The 23,928-nt window shown below is 44.5% G+C and overlaps 2 protein-coding genes across 8 annotated transcripts in view; one reads left to right on the forward strand and one right to left on the reverse strand.

The window, feature by feature from the left end:
* The window catches only part of LOC135182423 (6-phosphofructo-2-kinase/fructose-2,6-bisphosphatase 4), a 57,904-nt gene extending 44,768 nt beyond the window's left edge, over nucleotides 1–13,136 (forward strand). For 6 of the 7 annotated variants that reach the window (XM_064156526.1, XM_064156523.1, XM_064156524.1 and 3 more), the window contains exons 13-14: nucleotides 578–642; nucleotides 10,340–13,136. In XM_064156526.1, coding sequence (XP_064012596.1) covers nucleotides 578–642; nucleotides 10,340–10,399 — 125 coding nt within the window. In that variant the 3' untranslated portion in view covers nucleotides 10,400–13,136. Of the gene's footprint in view, nucleotides 1–577; nucleotides 643–3,971; nucleotides 4,396–10,339 lie in introns of those variants that run through there. The other variant, XM_064156522.1, reaches the window with a different exon arrangement.
* Nucleotides 13,137–15,565: 2,429 nt separating this feature from the next.
* The window catches only part of PRKCD (protein kinase C delta), a 62,335-nt gene continuing 53,972 nt past the window's right edge, over nucleotides 15,566–23,928 (reverse strand). The window contains exons 11-18 of the mRNA XM_064156528.1: nucleotides 22,396–22,529; nucleotides 21,624–21,797; nucleotides 20,571–20,662; nucleotides 19,900–19,962; nucleotides 18,587–18,725; nucleotides 17,631–17,819; nucleotides 17,251–17,379; nucleotides 15,566–16,106 (exon numbers count right to left, since the gene is read on the reverse strand). Coding sequence (XP_064012598.1) covers nucleotides 15,948–16,106; nucleotides 17,251–17,379; nucleotides 17,631–17,819; nucleotides 18,587–18,725; nucleotides 19,900–19,962; nucleotides 20,571–20,662; nucleotides 21,624–21,797; nucleotides 22,396–22,529 — 1,079 coding nt within the window. The 3' untranslated portion in view covers nucleotides 15,566–15,947. The remainder of the gene's footprint in view (nucleotides 16,107–17,250; nucleotides 17,380–17,630; nucleotides 17,820–18,586; nucleotides 18,726–19,899; nucleotides 19,963–20,570; nucleotides 20,663–21,623; nucleotides 21,798–22,395; nucleotides 22,530–23,928) is intronic.

A 23,928-nucleotide genomic window follows, 5' to 3' on the forward strand; every position in this document is an offset into this window, starting at 1 on the left:
TTAATAGAAAATAGTTACTCTGTTTAGTTTTTCTTGCTTCTCTGGAGATTTCTGGTTTAGGGGGAAAAGGAGAAGTTAATTTTCAGAAGTCAGTTTTAAAGTCCCATTTATCTGGGGGTTAAAACTGTTTTGCACACACAGAGGAATGGGAGCTGCTACCAACACACAGTGCACTTTCGTGTAATCATTTTCATGTCTCTGTAAAGGAGGAGCATTTACCTTCTGTGGTACAGTGGAATTCTAGTAAATCTAAGACATTTCAAAACAAAAATAAACTTACAAAAAGGAAGAGATTTCTGACTGAATGTTGTGGTTCATGTCTGAAAAATTAATAATTTGCTTTGAAGACATTGAAGGTAAGGTGAGAATAGGAGATAGATTGTCAGACTGAAAATAATGTTCATGCTGGTGGGAGAGATCCGTTTCAATAGCTTTAGCTCTTCAGAATTTGGGAAATTCTAGTCTAGATCAGAAGGGCAAAGTAATTAACCTTCACCCACTCAAAATTACACTGCACCTTTGCCATAACTTCATTTTAAAAGCAGACCAGTTCTAACAATGTGTTTTCTATCAACAGGATGTAAAGTAGAATCTATATTTCTGAATGTTGAAGCTGTAAACACACACAGAGATAAACCTGAGGTAAGAACATATTTCAAATCAGAGAAGTTGATGTAACGGATTATCTGAGCTGGTTTCCTCTGTCCTTGTGGTTGGAAATCATTTTGATAACTTGGCTGAGTCTATTTAGTTTTACATATCAAGCTTTTCTGTGGGGGGTGGAAATACTTTTTATTGAGCAAATTTACCTGACATATGAGCTCTAGCTAGAGTTGCTTAACACATTGTGTCAAGGTAAAATCTGTATAAAGTTCTGCCAGGCCTTGGCATTCATCAGAAGCAGGGTGTAGTTAAAAAAGGATGTTGTTTCAAATGCCACTCTTATTTGGAGAGAATAAGTCATTAAATCATCAGCTTTTTCATCACTCTGGTGGTTGCTGTATGAAAAAGAAGAATTGATGATGACACCTATGGTTTAAGGCAAAACTGGAAAAGAAGATCTTGGGAAACAGCAGAACAACTGGGGAAAGGAAGTGCAGTCTGTAAAATGTGAGTGGAGATGTCAGATCATCGCAGCTCTGTACTCTCCCTGTGCCAGGCACACTGTTCTATGTGCTCCAAAGTGTTGACGTGAGCTGAGGTTGATTCTGCTGCTCACACAAAGTTCTCCTGTTGCTGCTTTATGGAAATGACAGAAAACATGTCATGATGTAAAAAGTTCTGGTTCCTGTGCAGGTCCTCATGATACTAGGCGTGCCACTCGTTCCTCGCTGGGGTTATGAGCTGTGCCTATTGTGAATTCAAAGTCAGTTTGGTAATGTGAGAAATAAGAGCTGCTTGTGGTGTTTCTCAGAACCATGGTTTATGGCAAAAAGGACTACAGCGATACACATGGGTTTGTGTCCGCATTCAGTACCGCATGTGACACACGATGCCTGAGTCATGTGAGGGCTCACATTTGTGGCAGTTGAGCAGAACTCATGTGATGGTATCTGCAAAGGAGCTGGGCATTCTGAAAATACTGACACTTGGTCCTTTGTAGGCAGGCCGTTTTCTAACACATAGCTCCATTGGAGATTTCCTCCCGCTTCCCCTTTCTGCTTTCTCATTCTGCTTTGCTGCTTTTGCACCTGAGTTTGGTTGAAGTTTAGGAAATCCATTTTGACTTCACAGTGCCTGAAAGGTGTTGGTGAAAAATAAAGGAAGATGTCTTAGGGCAAGTGTTATGTTATCCATGGTAAAATCATGTACCTAGCTGAACAAGTTTAGTTCAGGTGATGAAATGCTGGTGTTGAACTTACAGCTTGAAGGGTTTGGGGAATTGTGGTTGGAAGCACCTCTTCTCTAGCTGAAAGTGTTTGAGGGGAAAGATCTGCCTGAATCACCAAGTGACTCTTGATGTGTCTTGCTACCATTGTGGCCTTATTCATGTTGGTGTGGCTGTATTTCAGCTGCAGAGGATCATGCAGATAATTGTATTGCAATGGGCACAAGGGTACAAAACTGTTCAATTTGAACAGAAAAAGAGTTAATGAATTAAAAGAAAAAGAGAGAGAGAAAGAAAAAAGAGAGCAGAGGCATTTTGATTAAAAAAACCTCTAACACTCTTCCCTCTCTGCTCCCCTAGAAACTCGGACCAGTGAAGTATGGGTGGTGATACACTGTACATTTAATAGGGCTGAACGAAGAACTAAGTTGATTGTGTCTGCTTTTAAATGCTGCTATGAACATTTCAAAAGCTTTCATTCACATCACCTACAAAAATGTTAATTACTTCTGTAAAATTAAGTTTTCAAATAGCCTATTGAAGTCCAAGTGTTTAATTAAATGCAGCACCAGAGAAAACAACGTTGTTTAACAATGAGACTGTTTGTTGAAGGATTGCCCAGTGTGCTGTTCTGTGCCCCCACAAGTAATTTGCAGTGTTTCAGAACAGTGCTCTCCTTTTTGGTTTCAGCTGAAGGCATCTCTTTGTACATTGCAGAAATGCAGGCAAAGCACTGGAGCATTTGTTTTATCCTATGTGTGAAGTTCATTGTTTGATGATGGTTTGTCTGAAGTGGATTGAAGCCATATGTTTGTCAGCATTGTAGTGCCTGAAGTTCCTGACCTTTTCAAATGAAGGAGTCTAGAGTCTTTTTACTGAAAATACTTCAGGGGAAGTACTTCAGCTGTTGCTTGGGTCCCTCTTTGGACCAGAAAACAAGCATGGAGGTAAAACATCTGCTTTGCACCTCTGTCTTAGTGCAAGTTAGACAGGGAGGTGCTTGTGGCAGGAAACCCTAATCTCCTTTTTTATTTTTGTGGAGGAAAGGGGAGGGGCAGATAGCAGTGAAAGGTGAGCTTGCTTCCCACAGTGTCAAACAAGTGAGACTCCTGAAGCCCATCAGCACAAAGTTTGAAGAATTGGCGATGATTTGGCCTAAAATTGGCCAAACCTTAGAACATGTATGAAGCTTCAGTATAGTTTACCATGGGCTGCTTTCTTGATGGAAGAGAGAATACTGATTGCATAGTCTTTGGTGCTTGGATGTGATGGAACCATGTTAGGTGGAGTTCTTGAGCCTGGTTCCACATGGCTATGCTCAGAGCTGCGCTCCTAGCTGTGAGTGTTCGTGGTGCTGGTGTTTGGTTTTGAAGAGTTTGCTGCCTTGAATGGCATTTCTTCCTACATCCTCTGCTGGATATTAGGAAGAAGTTCTTCACAGAGAGAGTGATTTGCCCTTGGAATGGGCTGCCCAGGGAGGTGGTGGAGTCGCCATCCTTGGAGGTGTTGAAGCAAAGCCTGGATGAGGCACTTAGTGCCATGGTCTAGTTGACTGGATAGGACTAGGGGATAGGTTGGACTGGATGATCTTGGAGGTCTCTTCCAACCTGGTTGATTCTATGATTCTGTGCTGCATGAGGTGAGATGTAGTTGGTGCGATCAGTCTCAAATGGTTAAGCTGTCTGGGAAGGTATTTTCCTGTTTTGCCAGGGTCAATACATTGCCTGTAACACAAACAACAAAGTCTTGCCTTGGCAAAGAGGTACGTGGCAGAGTTCAGCAAGTCACTGAACACTGCTTAAGGAATGGGCAGGTGCATACCTGTGTCTGTGGTATACGTGTGCCCGAAGCATATGTTTGAGTGCATTCCTGCCTGGGCTTGTGAAAGAGTTCTGAACTTGAATGGCCTGAGCTTTTGGTAACACTATCAGCATGGGATCAGCCATTACTGTAAATAAGTCTTCCTTCTGTCTGGTTCAGGGACACCACTCAGCTGTCTGCTGCATTCTTGGGGTGTGGAGGGTTAAGTCAATCTCGGCTTTTAAAGAAATGCAGCTGTGTAGTTGTGAAAAAATCTGGTTGGGTTTTTTGTTGCTCTTACTGTTGCATGATAAATATTCTCTGTATTTTTATTATCACACAGAATGTAGACATTACCAGACCTTCTGAGGACGCTCTTGTAACAGTCCCTGCTCATCAGTGAATCCTGTGTGCCGAACAACTATCGAACTTGGGGTGCTGCTTTCATCCTACTACTTCAAAATAAACTGCAAAACTAATCTTATCAGTCACTTTGAAATAAAAAAAAGCCCCAAATCAAACAGCTCAAAACCCAAATCAAATGTTTGTAACAGTACATGACATGAGAAAAAAAAAAAGGAGATCAAATCACAATAAAAATGATTGCACTTGATAACTTATTGTGGATGGGTGATGGAGCATTGATCAGCTGTCACTGGAATGCTGGTTTTGTAGAGTGCTGTAATTTAAAGAGCCTGCAGCATTAAGTTCCATTGTAGCAGCCAGCAATCATTTAATGTTAGTTGCAGTGTGTTTATGAAAGCCACAAAACATAATGTCCTGTGTGAGATAAGAAGAAGCTGAAGAGTGTTTTCTAGGCGCTAGATTTATCTATTTCAATGCCCTCGGGGGTGATTGGACTGCTTTGTAGCATGAAATAACCATCCATAGTTACTGTAAGACCTTCATCCTGCTGCTCCCTAGCACTAGTGCTCTAAGATGTGCCGATTAATGATGTGCTCTCTGGAGAGGGTAGCAAGTGTTCATGTAGTTCCAGAACAATTATTCACGGTACAGGAATGTGTATAAATACTGTTTTCAGTATATGGCTTTTTTAACAGCTGTTGTGCATTAACTAGGCTTTGGACTTTGGCTGCTGGCAGAGGAGTTTGAATTTCCTCTTCTCCCGTTTCTTGCGCAGACATGGCTGATCAGTGAGCCTTTAGCACTCTGCTTCGTGTGTTTTGTACACAGGTTTTCTGTAGGCTGCAGTGAGCAGTGCTGACTGCTTCAGAACGTGGAAGCAGAGTTAGCCTGATCATTTTGTAGCTAGGTTGTGACTCCAGTAGGTGTGCAATCTCAAACCAGCAGGATCTGCACCCTGAACTGAATTACTCAGAATGTGTTGCAGGGTCAGAAGGCTGCAGCTGGTTTGAGAAGTGGTACCATGCCTGGGCTCCTGCCTCTGCACTGTTAGGGTGTACAGAATGTGGAGGTGGTAAGCATCTGTGCTGTTGGAGCAGCTTTGTTTATGTAACACTGAGCCTGGGAAAGGCAGAAAATCACCACATCCTAGAACTGTCTTCTGAGGGTGATGTGTTTTAGTCTTGAAAGTAAGCAAGAGTGGCATGTTGTGGCAAACTTTTGTCTGTTAGGTTTCTCAGGTGGTACATTTCTCCAAGTCTAGGATCAGGGGAAGAAAGTGTTAGATATCTGCACTTCTAAAATGAAACTGAAGTTTTCAGAGGTGTATGGTGATTGGGAATGTTTGGTACAACTGGATAAGCTCCTGTCCAGAAAGCCTCCAACTCTTCTTGCTGTTTAGTTAAACCATCAGCCCAGGATGGGCTGGGGCCAAAGGAACCTGGATTATTCTCTCTGTTGTGACCCTGACATGGAAGTGTTTTGTCACTTTTCAGTGTTCAGTTGCCCCAGCCTATTGGCATGTGCAGTGTCATGAAAAATGCCACAGAGCAGAAATGTGAGCCTACTGTGTCCGTTTGCACACAGTAATTAGTGAGCCTGGTCACTTTTACCTGCTATCTGGCCTTGGGTACTGAGAAGCTGCCTTGAGACAGCTTGCAGTGCTGTCACCTCCACGGGCCACAGCTAAGGGAAGACAGCAAATTTAAACTAAAAGCATGTAAGTTTTTGAGGGAGCCAAAATCTGTGCAGGCATCTGCTGTGGAAAAACTGAGTTTTACTGGTTTGGGCTGGGAGAGAAGGAGGAGAAGGTGGAAGCAACAGGAGTTTGGCTGGAGGGTGATATAGGTTGCAGGGGGAGAGGAAGCAGCAGAAATGCCCTGGACCTTCCAGACTTGCAAAATTGGATTTCCTGGGGCTGTAGCTATGCATTGTTCTCTTAGCTGAGCACGAGGCTTATTGTGCTGATGTGTGCTACACAGAGAAGTGTCTGTTCAAAAGCAGTTTTGTGCTCTAGGGGATCTCCTGTTACAACAGGATTGCTTAGTAGCCCTCTCTGGCTTATTTTCTAGTAAAAGAAAGGCCTGATGCTGGGCAGGAGGCACCAGGGACAGTTTGCAGCACAGCTCTCCGAGGAAAAGATGTCAGAGAAGAGTGCTGGATTGTGCTATTTATTTCTGTCTGTGCTGGTTGTTCAGCTGTGCAGGGCCCTTATGAGCCACATTTGCTTTGGCTGTCTCCATGTCTCCTGTGCCCTTCAGAGCCTACTTCCCTAGAGGAACCATCCTGTGGAGTCTCCTCGTTTTGTTGTGTAGATCTCATGTTAGCTGCTAATCACACTGAAACTGAAATGGCAGGCTTTGTCCTGTTTGGAAATTCAGGGAGGCTCTATTCTGTAGCAAAAAAAAAAACAAAGGCAAAGCAGTGGGGGAAGTATATACAGTGAGGAAAGGAGAAACAGTGGCATAAGACTTGCTTGGGTCTGTCCAGAGAGAGGTGAGGGAGATGAACCCTTGTGCAAGGCAGAGTGAGGTTGCTCCTGCCATGCGGGGTGAGTGCTGAGCCTCCCTGGGGAGCAGGCTCCAGATGTGGTGAGCCTCTTGCTGGGCTGAGGAAGGCAAAGCCCATGTACCTTGGCAGAAAGTGTTACAAAAAGGTATGTGGTGTTTTCATTCCCAAGAGTAGGAATAAACGCTCCACACACCTCCTTCTAAACACTGTTCTCCTGGGCTCTGCAGTTGGTGCTGCTGCTGCTGTGTGGCAGACATGTTCCTAGGAGAGCAGCTCTGTCCAGAGCACACATGCTTTGGTGCTGGACAGTTGCAGGGATGCTTTTTGGTCCCAAAAGTAAGGCTAAAAGTTGAGACATCTTTCTGAGCAGCAGCACCGTTCTCATGGCATGGCTTTCTTCTCTCAACACCTGTGGCTGTTCTGGAGGCAGGTCTGAGCTGTCACTATCTAATCTGATGTGATTCCTACCAGTAGAAATTGTTTTACCACCAATGAGACCCTTTCTGAGCCTTAGTCCAGGTCTTGCAGTTCTCCTTTGTTTATAAACCCTAGGGTGTGTTTATAAGGGCTTAAGTTTCCTTCCCTTACTGTGACTGTGCAGTGCTTCACTTCTCCATACTGTTCCTCTTCACATTTGCTCAAGTTGAAGCACTTCTGGCTTCCAGCTGTGGCTGTTCATCAGTGTTCCCTCTTGGGTCAGTTGGTAAGATGCTGTTTTCATCTGATACCTCTTGTTGACATAAATGAGCTGTTTTGCCTGCCTTGACCACATTTCCTTTCAGTTTCATGTCTTAGCTGTCCAGTTCTTGCTGCTTGTGGGCTAATTTCCAGGACCACTGAATTCCTGCATATTGATGCTCCATTTCATGCTCCATTTAATCTTCTTTGAATCAACAGTAGATGCTCAGCTTAGATTTCAGCCAATATTCTCCACAGGAGTGCCTGTGGAGTCATCTCCACAATCCCAAGGAATTTCTCAGTACATTGCATCTTGCTAAGGAAAATACAAACAAATGCATGGTCAGCCTTGATCTTAGGGGTCTTTTCCACCCAAAACTGTTCTGATTCTATGTTTCATTGTGTTTTTCAACTTGCTGTCATGCAGACTATGACTTGTTTTGCCAGTTCTCTCTGTTTTTACCTATTGCCACTTCGTGGGTGTCCTTTGCTGCAGAAGGGATGCTCCCTGTGGAAGCTTCTTTATGAAATAGAATCACAGAATGGCTTAGGTTGGAAGGGACCTTAGAGATCATCCACTCCAACCTCCCTGCCATGGGCAGGGACACCTCTCAGCTGCTCAAGGCCTCATCCAGCCTGGCCTTAAAACACCCTCAACAAGGAGATATCCACAACCTCTTCGGGCAACTTGTTCCTCAGCCATCCTCATGCCAAATAACTTCTTCCTAAGATCCAGTCTAAGCATACTCTCCCTCAGCTTAAATCCATTCCCCTTGTCCTATCCCTAGACACCCTTATGAAAAGTCCCTCTCCAGCCTTCTTGCAGGTTCCCTTAGAATCATAGAATCAACCAGGTTGGAAGAGACCTCCAAGATCATCGAGTCCAACCTATCACCCAGCCCTAGCCAGTCAACTAGACCATGGCACTAAGTGCCTCATCCAGTCTTTTCTTGAAGACCCCCAGGGACGGTGCCTCCACCACCTCCCTGGGCAGCCCATTCCAATGGGAAATCACTCTCTCTGTGAAGAACTTCTTCCTAACATCCAGCCTATACCTACCCTGGCACAACTTGAGACTGTGTCCCCTTGTTTTATTGCTGGTTACCTGGGAGAAGAGGCCAACCCCCACCTGGCTACAATGCCCCTTCAGGTAGTTGTAGACAGTAATAAGATCACCCCTGAGCCTCCTCTTCTCCAGGCTAAACAGGCCCAGTTCCCTCAACCTCTCCTCATAGGGTTTGTGTTCCAGGCCCCTCACCAGCTTCGTTGCCCTTCTCTGGACATGTTCCAGCACCTCAACATCTTTCTTGAATTGAGGGGCCCAGAACTGGACACAGTACTCAAGGTGTGGCCTGACCAGTGCTGAGTACAGGGGAAGAATAACCTCCCTTGTCCTACTGGCCACACTGTTCCTGATGCAGGCCAGGATGCCATTGGCTCTCTTGGCCACCTGGGCACACTGCTGGCTCATCTTCAGCTTACTATCTATCAGTACCCCCAGGTCCCTTTCCTCCTGGCTGCTCTCCAGCCACTCAGTCCCCAGCCTGTAGCACTGCTTGGGGTTATTGTGGCCGAAGTGCAGAACCCTGCACTTGGCCTTGTTAAATCTCATCCCATTGGCCTCTGCCCACCCATCCAGCCTGTCCAGGTCCCTCTGCAGGGCTCTCCTACCTTCCAACAGATCAACACCTGCTCCTAGCTTGGTGTCATCTGCAAACTTACTGATGCTGGACTCAATGCCCTCGTCCAGATCATCAATAAAGATGTTGAACAGGACTGGGCCCAGCACTGATCCTTGGGGAATCCTTCCTGTATTTGGAGGCAGTTCTAAGGTCCCCTGAAGTTCTCTAGGCTGAACAACCCAAGCTCCCTCAGCCTATCCTCATAGCAGAGGTGTTCCAGCCCAGATCATCTTTGTGGCCCTCCTCTGGACTTGCTCCAACAGCTCTGCATTCTTCTTTTGATGGAGACAGCAGAACTGGATGTGTAGGGTCTCACAAGAGTGGAAAAAAGAGGGTTGTTGCTTTTCTTTTCTTCCTAAAGAGAAGGCAGAGAGGGGGTTGGACACTGGGCTGGTGGGTGCAGAGATTTCCAGCGTTTGGACGTGCGTGCCCAGCAGCATTTGTGTGCGGGTGTGGTGGTGAACAGGGTGAGTTACCCAGGGGCTTCAAGGCTTTTGTTTCTCCTTTCAAGGAGAAAGGAAAGAACTGACACTGAAGTAGGAGGACTGGTAAGGGCAGAAGTGATGTTGGCACACTTCAACCCCTAAATCAAACCTGGTGCTCCTTGTTTATCTCCTGTTTCCATTAAAAGTGGTTGGAAATGCTAGAAACTTTGGTTGGGGAGAGGAATGCCTTGCTTTTTGAGTTGATGCACTTCGGCTGGTGGAGCTGTGTATGTGTGTGCTGACAATGTGTGCCCAGAGTACCCTTTGCTGTCTTTTCCCATGGGCTGGACCAAAGAGGTTTGTTTTCAAAGTAAACTCACAAATGTGGTTATAACTCCCTTGAGATGTTACCTGGTGTCAATGTGACATCTGCCAACGTGCAGATTTAAACTTTGTTGCCAGCTCTTCAGAAAGGTATTCAGAATCCTTCTAGTGACTTAGCTGCTTATAGAGAGGATCAGAATTTGCTTTCTAGCTGTTGGTGTTCAGGAGTCATTTCCTGGAGTGTGCACCAAACAAGTAGAGATGGGTTATTAGTTCTTGGGTGGTGTATGGCATTTGTGTGCTTCTGTTTTTTCTTCCACTATATGCATGAAAGCTAGAAGAGAGAGTGGATTAGAAAACTGTGGTTGAAAATGGTGGATAAAGGTAAAGAACACTGAAAACCTGTAACATTGTGACCCGCTGGCGGTGTACAGAGACTGACTGTCCCACCAGACCTGGCCTAGTACATGTCCAGGAGATGCTTTTTCCTTGGCAGCAGCGAGCCTGCATTCATGGTCTGAGGGACTGGGCTCCGTGAAGCGTGTGGTGGCCAGGATGAGGTCTGCCCTTAGCTTCTCACATCTGATGGGTTGGGACCTTTCCTTGCGTTTTGCAAAACACTTTGAGGCAGCGAGCGCTAAACCTTGTTCACAGCAGCCTGTTAAGCAAAACTACAGCGGACCGTGAGACCCTTGTTTTCAACCTCTTCTCTCTCTTTATATTTGCAGAATGTAGGCGTGGATCGCTCCAGAGAAGAAGCTTTGAGGACAGTACCTAACCACCTATAGCTCCAGTCCCCAGGGCAGCAGCCCTTCCTCCTGCGAGTGCGTGAAGCAGCGGCTCAGGTCCGGCAGAGCGGAGAAGGCATCGCTGAGCGCCGGGCTGGAACGACCGCGCCTCCGCCTTCGCTGTACGACCTCTGGAATGTGAGTCAGCTCCTCTGGAGAACACCTGTAGTTGTGGATAACTCCCAGTGCCGAAAGGTATCAGTAAAAAACATTTAAGGGAAGCAGAGTAGAGTTGGGTTTTAGGCTTTTCGTATGTAAATTTGTGCAGTTTCAGTGGTTTTTATTGTTCATCTGTGGATACTGCAAGATGGTCAATTGCCTGCGTCAGTTTTACTGTCAGATTTTAACTAGCCTTTACTTTCTTTTTCTAAGTGTTTTTGTAAGAGTTCCTCCTATTTTTACTGTGAATGAATGCCTAGAATTACACGGAGGTGATTTTTTTGATGGCATATTTAACATAGGTGAAATTCTGCCTGTTGAGCATTGAAGGCTTCATCTTGCAGAAACTACTTTAAGGGAGAAACCTGTCAGCTCTGACAGCTTCTGTGTGGTTTACATTGAGCTTCGATTTGCCTGCCACGACTTACTTTTCTGAAATGGGAGGGGACCTTCCCTTTGGAAAATAAAAGCATTAAAGCTAGATTCACTACCTGAAAGATTCTACTAGTCTAGTAAGATTTTAACATTTCCTAGGGGCCAGCTGCATTTTGGAGGGCAGTGGAAGACACAAGGAGTAAGTGGGGGCCATGAGTGTGAGTCTATCTGGCAGCCTAGGTACTGAAGGAGAGAGACATGTCCTTTCTCCTGCAGTTACAGGAGGAGATAACCAGCTTTTATGAGCCTGGAAGGGAGGAGAAAAGGATTCAGACTGTCAGGGGCTGGAGAAGCTACTTGTCTTACTAGTGCTGTGGTTTTTAAATTTATTATTTTTTAGTCGATTTTGGGAGTGAATTTCAAGGTAAAAGTGTGTAGTCCTCTTTTATAGCCACATTTAATACCTACCCCAGGAAACAGTCCAGAAAGGTTAGGTGGCATTTAACCGTTTGGACAGCTCATGCAAGAAAAGCACCAGGTAAACTCTAAAGTGGTTTTTAAGATGGCACACCTGCCTTGGGGTTTTCTTTGCTGCTTTTTTTCTATACCTTGTGAAACTCCAGTGCTAAAAATGAGATTTTTCTATCTCTGTTGATGCCACGACCTTCAAACTGTGCTAATTTAATGTGTCTTTTCTGTGTGTGCTACCAGACAACTGAAGTGAGCTGCCAGCACTGCTGCTGGCTCCCAAGTTCTGAAAGGAGAACTGTTCTTTGGTAGTAGGCATGTGGTTTTTCTAAGGACTCCTCTTCAGCTGTTAATAACCATGTATAGCATTGGAGTTGTTTGGTTGGTTTTGCTTTTTCCCAGTTCCTGTATGAAATACCAGGCCCTCATAACAGAATGTTGCAGGCAAGGGCTAGATTGTCTTTTGTTTGTGCAGGGTTTAGGAAATAATGTGCTGCTGGTGTGATTTGTTTGTTTGTAATAAGCTAATTTCAGCAATATATTCAGCTCTGGAAGTAAGCCATACTGTATTGCTGGGCTCTGTTTTGGAGGGACACGTAGGGTGCAGAATGACCACAAGCGCTTCAAGCGCTGCTGCCTAAAGCTTTGTGTGTGTGTGTGAGTGGGATCCACACATCTGGCACTGCCTGTGTCACATTTCTATTAATCCAGATGTGGCTCTATGAGGAGAGAGGCTGCTTAGAGAAGTTAATTTATTGATGCATAGTTACCAAGGCCACTTTGGTGGTGGAAGTGTAGCAGCAATCCGTTTCCCCTCCTGGTTTGATGTGTTCAGTGAGGGACAGCCAGGCTGTGCTGCAGGCAGCCCTTGCTCCTCTGGGCCTCCACCATCCATCCAGGCCCAAGCCCTGTTAAATGGCTTTCAACTGAGAAGGGTAGGGTTCATCTACAGTTACAGAGGGCAAATCCCAGAAGGCTGTGTCAGAAGAGCAGGGTAATTTTTACCATCACACTGTGGTACCTGGTTGCAGAGATGCGGTGGAAGGAAGGGTTTCCCCCAGTGAGGGCTGAGCCCAAAGACTGCTTTTCTTCACTGGCACTCACAGCTTGAGAGGTCTCTCCTCTCTCCCTCCCTTAGTTTTACCTCTCTCAACTTCCAGAGGTGCTGTAAAAATCCTAAGGCTAAATGTTTTATGTACAGTAGGTATTTTTATAGCCTGCTTGAATATACTGTGATGAGTGTTTTATGCAGTTGGGTGTGCAGTAAAAAGAAATGTATACAAGTGTAAATAAACTGTTAAGCTGATACTTGAAGAGTTAAAAAAAGAAGAAATTGTCTGTTCAGCTCTAGGAAGGTACAAAATCTGGCTGCATCTGGCCCTTTTGAGCTGGCAAGAAGGAGAATGTAGATTTGAAGCATGTGGTTGGTTCTGTCCAGGGTGAAGGCATTGTTAAGAATTGCAGATTAGTGTAACTGTCTAAAAGCTGCATCAGCCCCCATTTCTGGCAGAACTGTCACTGACAGGGGAGGGGGAGCCCTTCTCCTCCTGACCTTGTGTGTTCGTAGCCATGTCATGTTACTGCCTCCTGACAGTTAATGCCCTCGCTAGTTCAGATGCAGGCTCTCCAGTGGGATTAAACTGTCTTGTCTTACCTTGTTGGCCTTCATCATAATCTGTCAGACAAATGTAATAATTTGACCTTTGATCCAAGTAATAAAGATCAAATGCTATAACCTGTGCTGATGTGTGTTTCTTTCCCTGCCCACTTACAGCAGTTGCAGTGCCAGCAGGTCAGCAGGCTTCCACAGCTTTCAGAGGCGTAGGAGTTGTGTCTTGGTTAAGAGTGAAGTTTATTTACCCCCTTGGTTTCTTTAGTCTGACAAATAATTTAAGTAACTCAGTAACTGAAGAAGAAGTTGGAAGAATCAATTAAACAGAAGCGGAGATTTGCACGCATGGGTAAGAAAAGGTAAAGCTTTGTTAATTTTTACCTCTTGTTGATGTTTTCAATTCTGATCCATCCTTTCAAAGCTACCCTGTTCTTGTCTTCCACTGCTGCTGCCTTTTTTGAGAAAGCTAGAGACCAACAGCAAAATGCTGCCTTCTAGCACCAGCTGGCACCTATAGGTTAGGTAGATGGCATTAAAGTTGCAGGGGTATTTGTCCTGCTGAAAGGTAAGGAGAAAATGAATTACTTTGTGGTGTAGAATTATGTACTCAACATTTCCATGTCTTGTTGGCCTCTGTACATTCCTGGGTGATAACAACTTCTGTGTTTTCTGCTAGGTGTTTTCTTTGGTTTTAACTTTATGCTTTGCATTTCTGTTTGTGGAGAAGATTTTTTTTTTGTTGTTGTTTTGTTTCAGAGCTTTTAAAGAATTCTGTGCAGAAAGCAGCCTTAATTCCTGCAGCTCCCTCCGGTGTGAGGATGGCCCAGACTGTGATGCTGGAGTAAACCCATCTGTTTGCTGGCAGCCCTCCGGCAGGGGCTGTTCAGTGGAAGGGGTCCCAGGAGCTGTGTGACATGAGTAGTTTTCATTGCTGGTTGTGTAAAGAGCAAATATCTTTGGCAGTTCCTCAGCAGTTCCCTTTCAGCTGATGCAGTTAACAGAATGCCTGTGGCTAAACAGTACGGTGCTGCTGAGGAGGAGCTCCTTGGAGGAAAGGCATCTCTTGCCCCGGTGTCCAGAGCGTGGTCAGGCTGTTGGGATGTGCACTTGTGGCAGCAGAAGGTACTGTCTGAAGACCAGGGTCCCTCCCAAGCAGGTTTGGCACAGATTGCTCCAGAGTGAGGCAGGTAAGGTCAGTGAGCAAACACTCTCACAAGCAACAGCTGCTACTCTCTGTGGCTCATTACATTTCTAACATTCTGCTTAGGAACAAGCATCCAGCACTCTCCTTTGAAAGCAGAGCAAGTGAGTGAAAACCATCAAAGTAGAGATGCTTGAGCAGGTTACTGGGAGGGGGGAACCCCCAGGTTTGCTGCTCTTTGCAGCAGCAACTCACAGCATAGTGTTTGACCTGGGTTTGCTAGGTGGGAAGTAGGCAAAATCTGGCTGTTGGGAAATGCCAACTGCATCAACTGTTCCATCCTCAATGTGCCATACACTTAGATCACAGCCAAGTCTTGGTGGCATTACTTGAGTTACAAGAATAAGCTAGATAGATCTTAAAAAAAGAAAGCTTTGTATTTGAGTCATTATTAAGTCTGCTGGGGGAATGTGTGATCTTTTTCTCTGCTCTTTCAGCAGGATTAACAGTCTGAAAGTGCCCAGGGTAGCTACAGCATGCTCTTAAGAGCTCTGTAACATTGTTGGACAAACTGATAGTCCTCCTCTAATTTTTTTCCTGCCTGTCTGTGGATGAGAAGACAGTAACATTTGCAACAGTATTACAAGATGTAGAAAGATTTTGAGAAGCAAGAGCCTTTGCTTCCTTCTGTATTGTGTGGTCTGTGAGAAGAGTTTTTAGAAAGAGCTTTGCAGTAATTACATCAGTTTTTTTTCTTGTTAATGGCTGAAAATCAAAATCCAGAAGTAGGTATTTGGGACAAAGCAAGATCTAGTCCTTTCTACAGCAAGTAGGAGCCACAGGTGCTGTACTAGAAAGAAGCAAGTAAAACTGGAAGAAAAACTGTGCTTGCAGGTTAAACAAGGTATTTCCTCTCCAGCAGCCCACACAGGAGCTATGAAGGCTTCATACAGTCATTACCTGATGATTTTCTTCCCCTAGGCTGCTCCTGTGATCATGCTGCAGGTTTCTGGTCATAGGAAGTGGTGTTTAGCAGCAGAAGCTCCCCTTCCCTGGAGGTGCTGCAGGAGACATGCTGAACCTCCTGTATCCCCTCACTGTCTCAGAACCAGTATTTAGCATGGTGAGTGAAGCTTGACCTCCACCATCTCTGACTGCTCCCTGTGAGAGACAGGCTGTATACAAAAGCAGTAAGAGTGGCACCAGGCTCTTTTCCCCAGCAGCTGCTGTTAACATCCTGAACTTTTGCTTGTGCCCAGTTGTTCATTTTGGTTAAAAAGGTTGTAGGAGGATTAATTGTTGTTTTTGGTATAAGAGCTTAGAAGTTACTGCGCTTTTAAACTACGGTAAAGGTAACTGCAGTTTAATTGTATATTTCTAGAACAAAAAAAATCATAAAGCCATGAAAAAGTTACATTAACCTTTCTTTTAATTGAAGACAAATAAAAGAACCAAGGGCTCAAACACTTTAAAAAGACATCATCTGTTCCCCAATGTCTTTTCTCGAGCAAAATATACAGCACGTATCTATATATAACACATAACTACATTCAAGTACCAAACAGAATTTACATTTTCCCAAACAGAGAAAACAATGCACACGATTCACATACCTTAAAACCCAACCATGCATAATAGGGCACTGCCAGTGAATCAGCAGCTGGACATCACTGATCACACTGCCGTGTATTATTCCAAAGTACTGACAACGTCATTGGAACGCACAACACTTAGCACTTGGGAGGTTCAGGTCTAGATTTAACCCTGCTTCAAAGTCTGACTCTGCTCAGAGACTATTTGTCCAAGATCTGTTCAAATTTAGGGTTAATAAAGGAAAATCCATCAAATGCAGACTGATCCATAGAGTCGATCAAGTTTTTGTCACTGTAAGACAGTTTTGGCTTCTCGCTCAGAAATTCTCGGTCGAAGTTGTTGTAGTCGCTTGCTGACTTCTGTGTTAAACAAGAGGGAAGAGAGAGACAAACTTTGTTGTTTCTTCCAGGACAGACTGCTTAAATACAAAAAGGTAAGAAAGTAATGTCTTGAGCTCCCTTCCTCCTGCCCTATCTTTAGAGGAGAAAAAAAGTCTTTTTGGCTCTAAGCTTGTAACTGGGCAACTGCTGCTGGCTAGGTGAAGCAAACAGCACCAGGTTGCTTCATAGAAGCAGCACCTGGGTTTGTGGTAATGTTTCTTAGATTTTCAAAGACTCTCCACAGACAAAAGCAATGCAGTGCTTACATTTAAGCTTGACATTTCTTGGCAATAACCACGATTTTCGAATTCCTGAAAGCATTCTGCAGTCTGTACTTGTTCATAGAAAAAGCCCAGGTGATTGCCTATTACAGCTGCTTTGTGTCTGGATAAAACATTTGTGCTGGTTTCATAGAAGTTCGTGTGACAAAAGCCTACCTTTTACCCTCTGACCTTCCAAAGATTATTGTTTCTAGGATTGCTACATTGCCCGATTTTCCCTTTCTCTGGGAACATACAACATGAAGCCTTCTGTTCTTGAGGAGGACTGCTCTCCTCCGTCCAGTATGTAAGTTTGTTTTACAGACTCTGTTACCTCTGGATTATTTACTTGTACCAGGCTAGAGCAGAGGAAAACTGGCATAGTGTTTTACTGGGTGAGATGAAGCAGAAGCACCCCACAGTGATACAGCCACAAGTCTGTTGTTCAGGTATTTTTTCACATACCACTGAGCATGTACATCACAGAAGTTCAGTGGCATAGAAAACACACCTTTCTGCCTGCTTGGGAGATTCTTGGGTGGGTTTGAAACAGCACAGACCTCACGCTTGTGTGGAATGCCTGCAGGCAGTTCCCAACTGACTAGCCTCAAATTATTGGTCCTTCTCCCATGGCTTAACAGGGAACACAAGAATGGAGATCAGAACTATTAGTTGATTTTCCTGAAAGTAACAGTAGTAAAGAAGCTCCCTGAAAAACAGCCTATAGGAAGACAACCTCAACAGGAACATTTCAGGGCAGTCAGAGGAACGTAGTGCACCTTTCTTATAACTGAACCATCCAAGAACAAGGACCCAGAAATATTTAGTTTATAAAACATGAGGGGAAAGTTGCAATAACTTACTACTTTTGGCCTGAAAGGAGGGTCCACCTCCCTCTTTTCTAGTGCTGTCCAGTTGATGGTTTTGAAGAAAGGATGGTCTCTGATGTTGCCAGTGACCCCAAGTCGCCTTGTTGGATCTCTTTCAAATAGCTGCAAGAAGATACCAGGTAAAGCCTTGTGTCTGCTCAAAGGGGAGGTGGTGGTAGGGGAAGAAGAGCAGCCACACTGGTGGAGGAACAAAAGTGGCTAACAGCAAACAGGCCATTGGTAATTAATATGACCTGACTTTCCCTTTGGGAGAGTAATTTGCTTGCTGATAAATGGCTCCTTCTAGAAGCCTGGATTTCTCCCTCCCTGGACAAATCCAGTACCATGACCCACTTGTTGATCATCAGTCCTACCTTTTCTAGTATATCTTTAGATTCCTTGGTAATCCAGCGTGGGTAGTGGGGTGTGTCCACTCGGATTGACTCAAACAATTCATCTTCATCATCCCCATGGAAAGGGGACTGTCCAATAAGCATCTCGTACAGCAGGACCCCAAATGACCACCAGTCCACTGAGAATGTGTACCGCAAACCTTGCAGGATCTTGTTCCACAGAACAAGAAATACAAGTAATCAGTAAAAGGCAGTCACATACACCAAAACCCCTTAACAACTGGGATATTTAGGGGAGAAAATAATCCAGCTCTTTGCCAAGTTGTTGACACAGATTCATGTGGCGGTTTTGTCCTTGGCCGCTGTTAGAGGAAGCATGGACAGCACCGGGGGCAGGGCTTTACTCTCACACAGAAATTTTCTCCCTTAACCAGAGACTTGAGAATAATCTCTTGTTTCTGTACAAGGTGATGGGAGAAGCAAGTAGCAATGAGAAGCAAATTACCACCCAACAGACTTTGATGCAGCTTCTACCTTTAACAGCTAACTACCATATTTGGACTGCTTTGCACATCAGATAAAACCTCAACTACAAACACAGGGAATTTAACTTGGTGCAATTCCCCCTAGAGGCTGCCTTGGTATTTTGGTTGTGTGGGCATGAATCTGTTTGCCATCCGCAGTGCACACTGATTGTTTTTGCTGGAGCCCCATGTGTGTGGTGGCTGTAAAGGTAGAAGGGAAAGCTTAGCTGTTCAAAACCTGAACATTATAACATTTCAAACCCAGGCTTTTTAAAAACTTCCAGCTACAGAACAGCTCCAAATCTCGAGTATCTTCTACAGCAAACCCAGATGTCACTTGTTTTTCTCTGCTCTGAACTATTTGTGTGCAAAGGGATGATAAACCTACAGTGACCATTCCAACATCAATCTATTGAGTCCATGCCTGCAGGTACCTGGCAGTGACGTACTGACCTCAGGAGCAATGTAGTCTGGAGTCCCACAGAAAGTGCTTGCCTTGTTCTCACCAACAACATTTTCTTTGCACATTCCAAAGTCGGCTATTTTGATGTGGCCTTCTTTATCAAGCATCACATTGTCCAGTTTTAGGTCTCTGCAAAAAGAGTTTAAAGGAGACGTTAATGTTTTAAGGTGAGTGAATCATTTCTATATTCAGATGAATGTAATTTCTTCACTGTTAACTTTCTCTGCACTGCACAAAGAGGCTTTTCAAGGAAACCATCATCCATCAACACAATATGTACAAAGTAGCACTTCTGTAGGTTGGAGGTGGCTGGGACAAGGGAATAATTCTGTCCTGTCAGACGAAGAAAGAGGCAGAGATGTATATAGTGTGTGATCTTATAATCCTCAGTGTTTGCTTTTAGGTCCAGGAGCACACCCAGTGCTTCTGTTGCTTCTGGAAGGTGTGAATTACTGCCCCACCAGCTGACATAGCAGTGCTGCACCAGCTCCACAGCTCAAAAGAAGAATTGTTGGACCCTTAAAGCTTTTGGCAGGAGCATTACTGCTTGAAGCTTGCCCAGCTTTTAATGCTACCTGTGACTCGTTCCTAGTTACGGCACGAAGGGGCTCATGTGTTGTGACCACAGTCTGTGAAGTGTCCTGTTAATGTCTTTTTTTCAGAATAACACTAGTGAGTTCAGCTAGAGCTTTTTAACAGCACTTTCCAAAAGCTACATTCCCTCCCTTTGACTGTGAGTTTTTTTTTTTTTGTTATCTGGCTGCAAAAGCACATACCAAGGAGGGCAGGGTGGAGAGAAACTGAACAGCCCTTTTGCTTACCAGGCAGAGAGTTGACTAGAGCAGATAATTTTACATGAAAACAGGCCTGTCTTTTCTCTGTGGTAGCTGAAGTTCCTAGTATCACCTATGTACACTGCTCAGAAAGTGAGCTGTAGCTCAAACCAAGAGTCTCTGATCTAATGCAACACACCCAAATCCTTCCATCTTTGGACATCAGCTCTTGTACCCCTTAGTAAACAACATATGAGGTGGGGAATAGTGGTAGGAATCGATAGCCTCAAGGATCCTTTCTCTTGCCTCCAAAATAAACAGGCAGTGTTTAAAAATAACTGCAACAAAGCTGCTTTTGTGTAGCATCAGTAACATTCTATTATTCTGGTTGCTACAGAAAAGACACAGAAGTTTATCTTGGGCATGTGAATGCCCTTGGAATAACAGCAGCTCTCCGACAGCTTGTACCTGTTACAGTCAGTTACTCAAAGATGTGTGAAGGGCTAAGACAGGAGCTGCTTGGTACTCACCTATAAATAATGCCTTTGCTGTGAAGAAATTGTAGTCCACATAAAATTTCAGCTCCATAAAACCTGAAAAGACCAAAACATCTTTCAGCCTGTCTTGCTCAGGTAAAACAGTCAACACAGCTGGCTGAAGGAGCTACCATAGGTGTCTCTTGATGGAGCGAGCAGCACTGTGCACCTCTTAAGTACTTATCTACCTCTGTGTGTGGAGCTCACAGCCTCCAGCTCCAAGTGAAGCCCTTCAGCACACATCCGTAGTATGTAATGACCAACAGCAGAGAGGCGATGACAGCAATACACTGAACAAAACGCTTACCCCTTGTATTACCATCATGTGGAATGTGCAGATTACTACCATGTCACCTTAGCCAGACTAAGTAAATAGCAGGAGAAAACACTCCCAGCACTTGTTTTCCAATTTTGTCCTCCATAGACCATCCAAGGGATGCAGAAGCTGCACCTTAGGTACTAGCATCCCATAAAGTAAAACTTATCACCTCTGTGTAAATCAAGAAAACCTAACTCCACACATCATTAAGTGGGCATCTTCAGTGAATTAAACTAGTGCACAGAAACACCTTTTCAGTTGTCAGCCACTGAAACTAGATTGAAAGACTGCAGGTAAGTGGTGCAGTAAAAACAGACAGAAAGGGAGTGAAGGGCGGTGGACTTACGTTGCCCTGTAGAGATCAAAACGCCCCTTGTCTTGTATGTGGAACATCAGGTCTCCCCCGTTCAGGAACTCCATAACAAAGAACAGATGATCCTGGTGGCAGATAACCAGAAAATGGAGAAATTACTGATGCTGTTTGTAACCACACATGAAGTAGTGATGTGGCTACTTGGGAACCAAGAAGCCACATTCCTCCTCTGGTGAATATTTCTGCATTGCATGCATCACTAAGAGCGTATGAGGCGCCTACAGTTTTCAGCAGCCTGGTCTCATAGCAGAAAGCTGAATGGCTGATCATCTCTTCTCTGGGCTTCTAGACTTAAGAAGAACACACATTTAAATAGACTTACCTGTGACAGACAGCTTCCCTCTCCTCACTGAGGGTAGAGCTAAGATCAAAGACTTAAGTTAAACTGCCTCTTATTCCAGATTGGGAATAAGACTGGGGGTTGGAGCACCTCTGCTACAAAGGCAGGTTGAGGGAGCTGGGGCTGTTCAGCCCAGAGAAGAGGAGGCTCTGGGGAGAGCCAATAGCAGCCTTCCAGTACCTAAAGGGGGCCTACATGAGACTGTTTACAAAAGCCTATAGTAATAGGATAAGTGACAATGGCTTCAAATTGGAGCAGAGCAGATTTAGATTGGAGGTTAGGAACAAGTTCTTTACTATGAGAGTGGTGGCGCAATGCAACAGGTTGCCCAGGGACTTGGTTGGGGCCCCAGCCCTGGAGATATTCAAGGTGAGACTTGACAGGGCTCTGGGCAACCTGATCTAGTTCAGGATATCCCTGCTGACTGCAGGGGGTGGTTGGACTAGATGACCTTTAGAGGTCTCTTCCAGCCCATTCTGTAATTTTATGATTGGATAGATGTTTTGATCTCATTCTGTTCTATCGTGAGTATGATTCCCATATCTTAGTTACTTGGTGCAAGGCCAACCACTGTACAGAGCAGTGAGAAAGATTTACTTCTTCTGTCACTAACTTTTGCTTTGCTGCTGTTAACAGCATCCACTGAACAGCTCTACCTGCTGCACTGCTGTTGGGCTGCTTCTTACCTTTGTCTGAAAGGTGCAGTAAAGATGTGTGAGAAATGGGTTTTCCCATGCAAGTGCCAGGACTCTCTTTTCTACCATGGTACATTCCACATCATCGTCAATGAGCACCACATCTTTTTTCAGAGCTTTGATAGCAAAGAATTCATTCTTCCCTTTCAGCTCAGCCAGCAGAACCTACAAAAAAGAAACCGAGATTACAGCAGTTGTAGGGAAGGCTGTTGCTGCTGGTGGCAGTAGGGGAAGATCAAAGGTGTCTACAGCAGGTGCAATGACAATTAAACATTTCAGTGATGAGTGAGATTGGGGAAAGTGAAGTTGCTGGCAATAGAGAGGAGACAGAGCTCAAGGCCCACATAACATGGGCACAGCAGCTTTCAGGGCAGTTTTTCTGTCAATCTTCTGTGAGTGTATAAGCAGAAGGCAAGCAAAGCCTGTTCCTTCACTAGAGCTGTAGTCTCAGAGAGAACAGCAGACAGACTTTGCGGAGGTCCCGCTGCTCTCCCACGTCTCCATCTGCCATTGCACTGGGGCAGTGTACAAAAATAAGATACCCTTTTGCACTGTGGTGCATCAAGGGCAGCTCATCTGCCTTGAAACCGAATGACTTAAACACTGTTGAGCGTTATGACTCACGCTTGATTTTGGCAAGATTCAGGTGACAAATTTCTAGTGCCTTTGTCAAAGATGGCTACATCCAACTCTGTTGTATCTCTCCAGGTAGCTGGAGATCAAGCAAGGCAGTCACCTTAAGCTCTGTATGATTGTTACCTACCTTCCCAAAGCTTCCTTTCCCCAGCACTTTGTGGAAGACAAAGCTGTCGATGTTGAATTTTCTCCTACTTGCGATTCGTGACGCAGTCTTGGCTGTGCTTCCCTCCCAGAGTTTGTCGTACTCACTGCTATCTGCTAATGGAAAGAGGGAGCTGAAAGTGCAGTCCATGGAGAAATTGTGTGACTCAGATCCCCCACTGAGAATTAAGCCCTGACATGTAATTTCAGTGCATCTGCTGCTGGAATACCAGCAAATCTAAACACAAGGGGCAGCTCCTGTTGTTTGTTATGAAGTTTAAATTACTCCAACGTACTTGACAGTGTTGGATTTGAGTTCAGTCTGTGATTGTTTATAATGCTGAATTTAAGCAATACTTAGGCATTCAAAAAATTAAAGGCCCTAACTTTCCCCTGTGAGATACAGAGCCTATCTGGGAGAAGAGGATGCATTACAAAGACTGCTTGTAAACACACTGGCTTTTGTCTGTTAGCAGGCCCAGGTAGTCCCTCAACCTAAAGCCATAAAAAGTTCTGATTGATGCACAGTGCTGGCTAAGAAGTGTGATCATTCAGGTTAATCATGGTCCTATGCTAAAGTTAATAGCTGTTCCTCTTTTCCTTCTCTGCATAGATCTGCTGGGTCACTAACAAGACCCTGACAGACAAGTCACAGGTTACTCTATGTGTCCCATGAGCTGTCCAGCATCTGTGATAAGCTAGGGAAGAATCATCATGGCTGCAAACTGACTGAAACTAAACCACCTTTGCAAGTGTGGATTCTTTTTCTCTCTTCTTGCAAATCAGAGCACATATGGATATTGCCAAATTAATTTTCTTACTGGGCATTTCAACAGAATTAGTTCCATGTCTGGATGAAAATATAAAATCCTACACCTCCACTGGTGATTTCCATCCAGTAAAAAGTTACTTCTGCTGTTGCATTCATTCTTACATCAACAATCATTTCAGGAAAGAAGACTTGAGCAATGCTATTCCTTTAGCAATAGCAAAAGGAATCCAAACCCTTATTCTGAACATGTAGAGACAAGATTCCAGATACTACTTAAACTGTTTCAGCTATTCCCTTTTGGCTGCTTACATCCTAAAAGAGTATCACAGTATCAACAGATACCACTTGTCATCCGTTTCCAATGGTTTGTGATCAGACTGAGATAACGAACAATGCAAGTGAGGTTTCAGTCACAGGAGGGAGGGAAGGGTTCTGCAAGGTGCTGGTTTAGCCAGGTACCATCCCCAGTTCCAGTGGGGGACGGCATTGTGGCAAGCCTCTAAGAGAAAGGTGAGGATGTTCATGAAGCCAGAACTACAGGGATTTGTCCAAAGTGATTTCAGTACTTTGTGTGGCTGGGAGAAGGTAAAAAGTGAGCTGGTTTTTTGTTTGGTTTTGTTTTTTTAAACAGTGCTTACTCTAAAAAAAACCCCCACAACTATCTAATGTAGGGCAAGGAGGAGTAACTACCTAAATTGTTGTGGAGGCTGGTTGGTAAATGGCTGAACTACAGCACTGTGGTTT

This window comes from Pogoniulus pusillus, chromosome 16 (assembly GCF_015220805.1).
Source record: "Pogoniulus pusillus isolate bPogPus1 chromosome 16, bPogPus1.pri, whole genome shotgun sequence".
Classification (NCBI taxonomy): Eukaryota; Metazoa; Chordata; class Aves; order Piciformes; family Lybiidae; genus Pogoniulus; species Pogoniulus pusillus.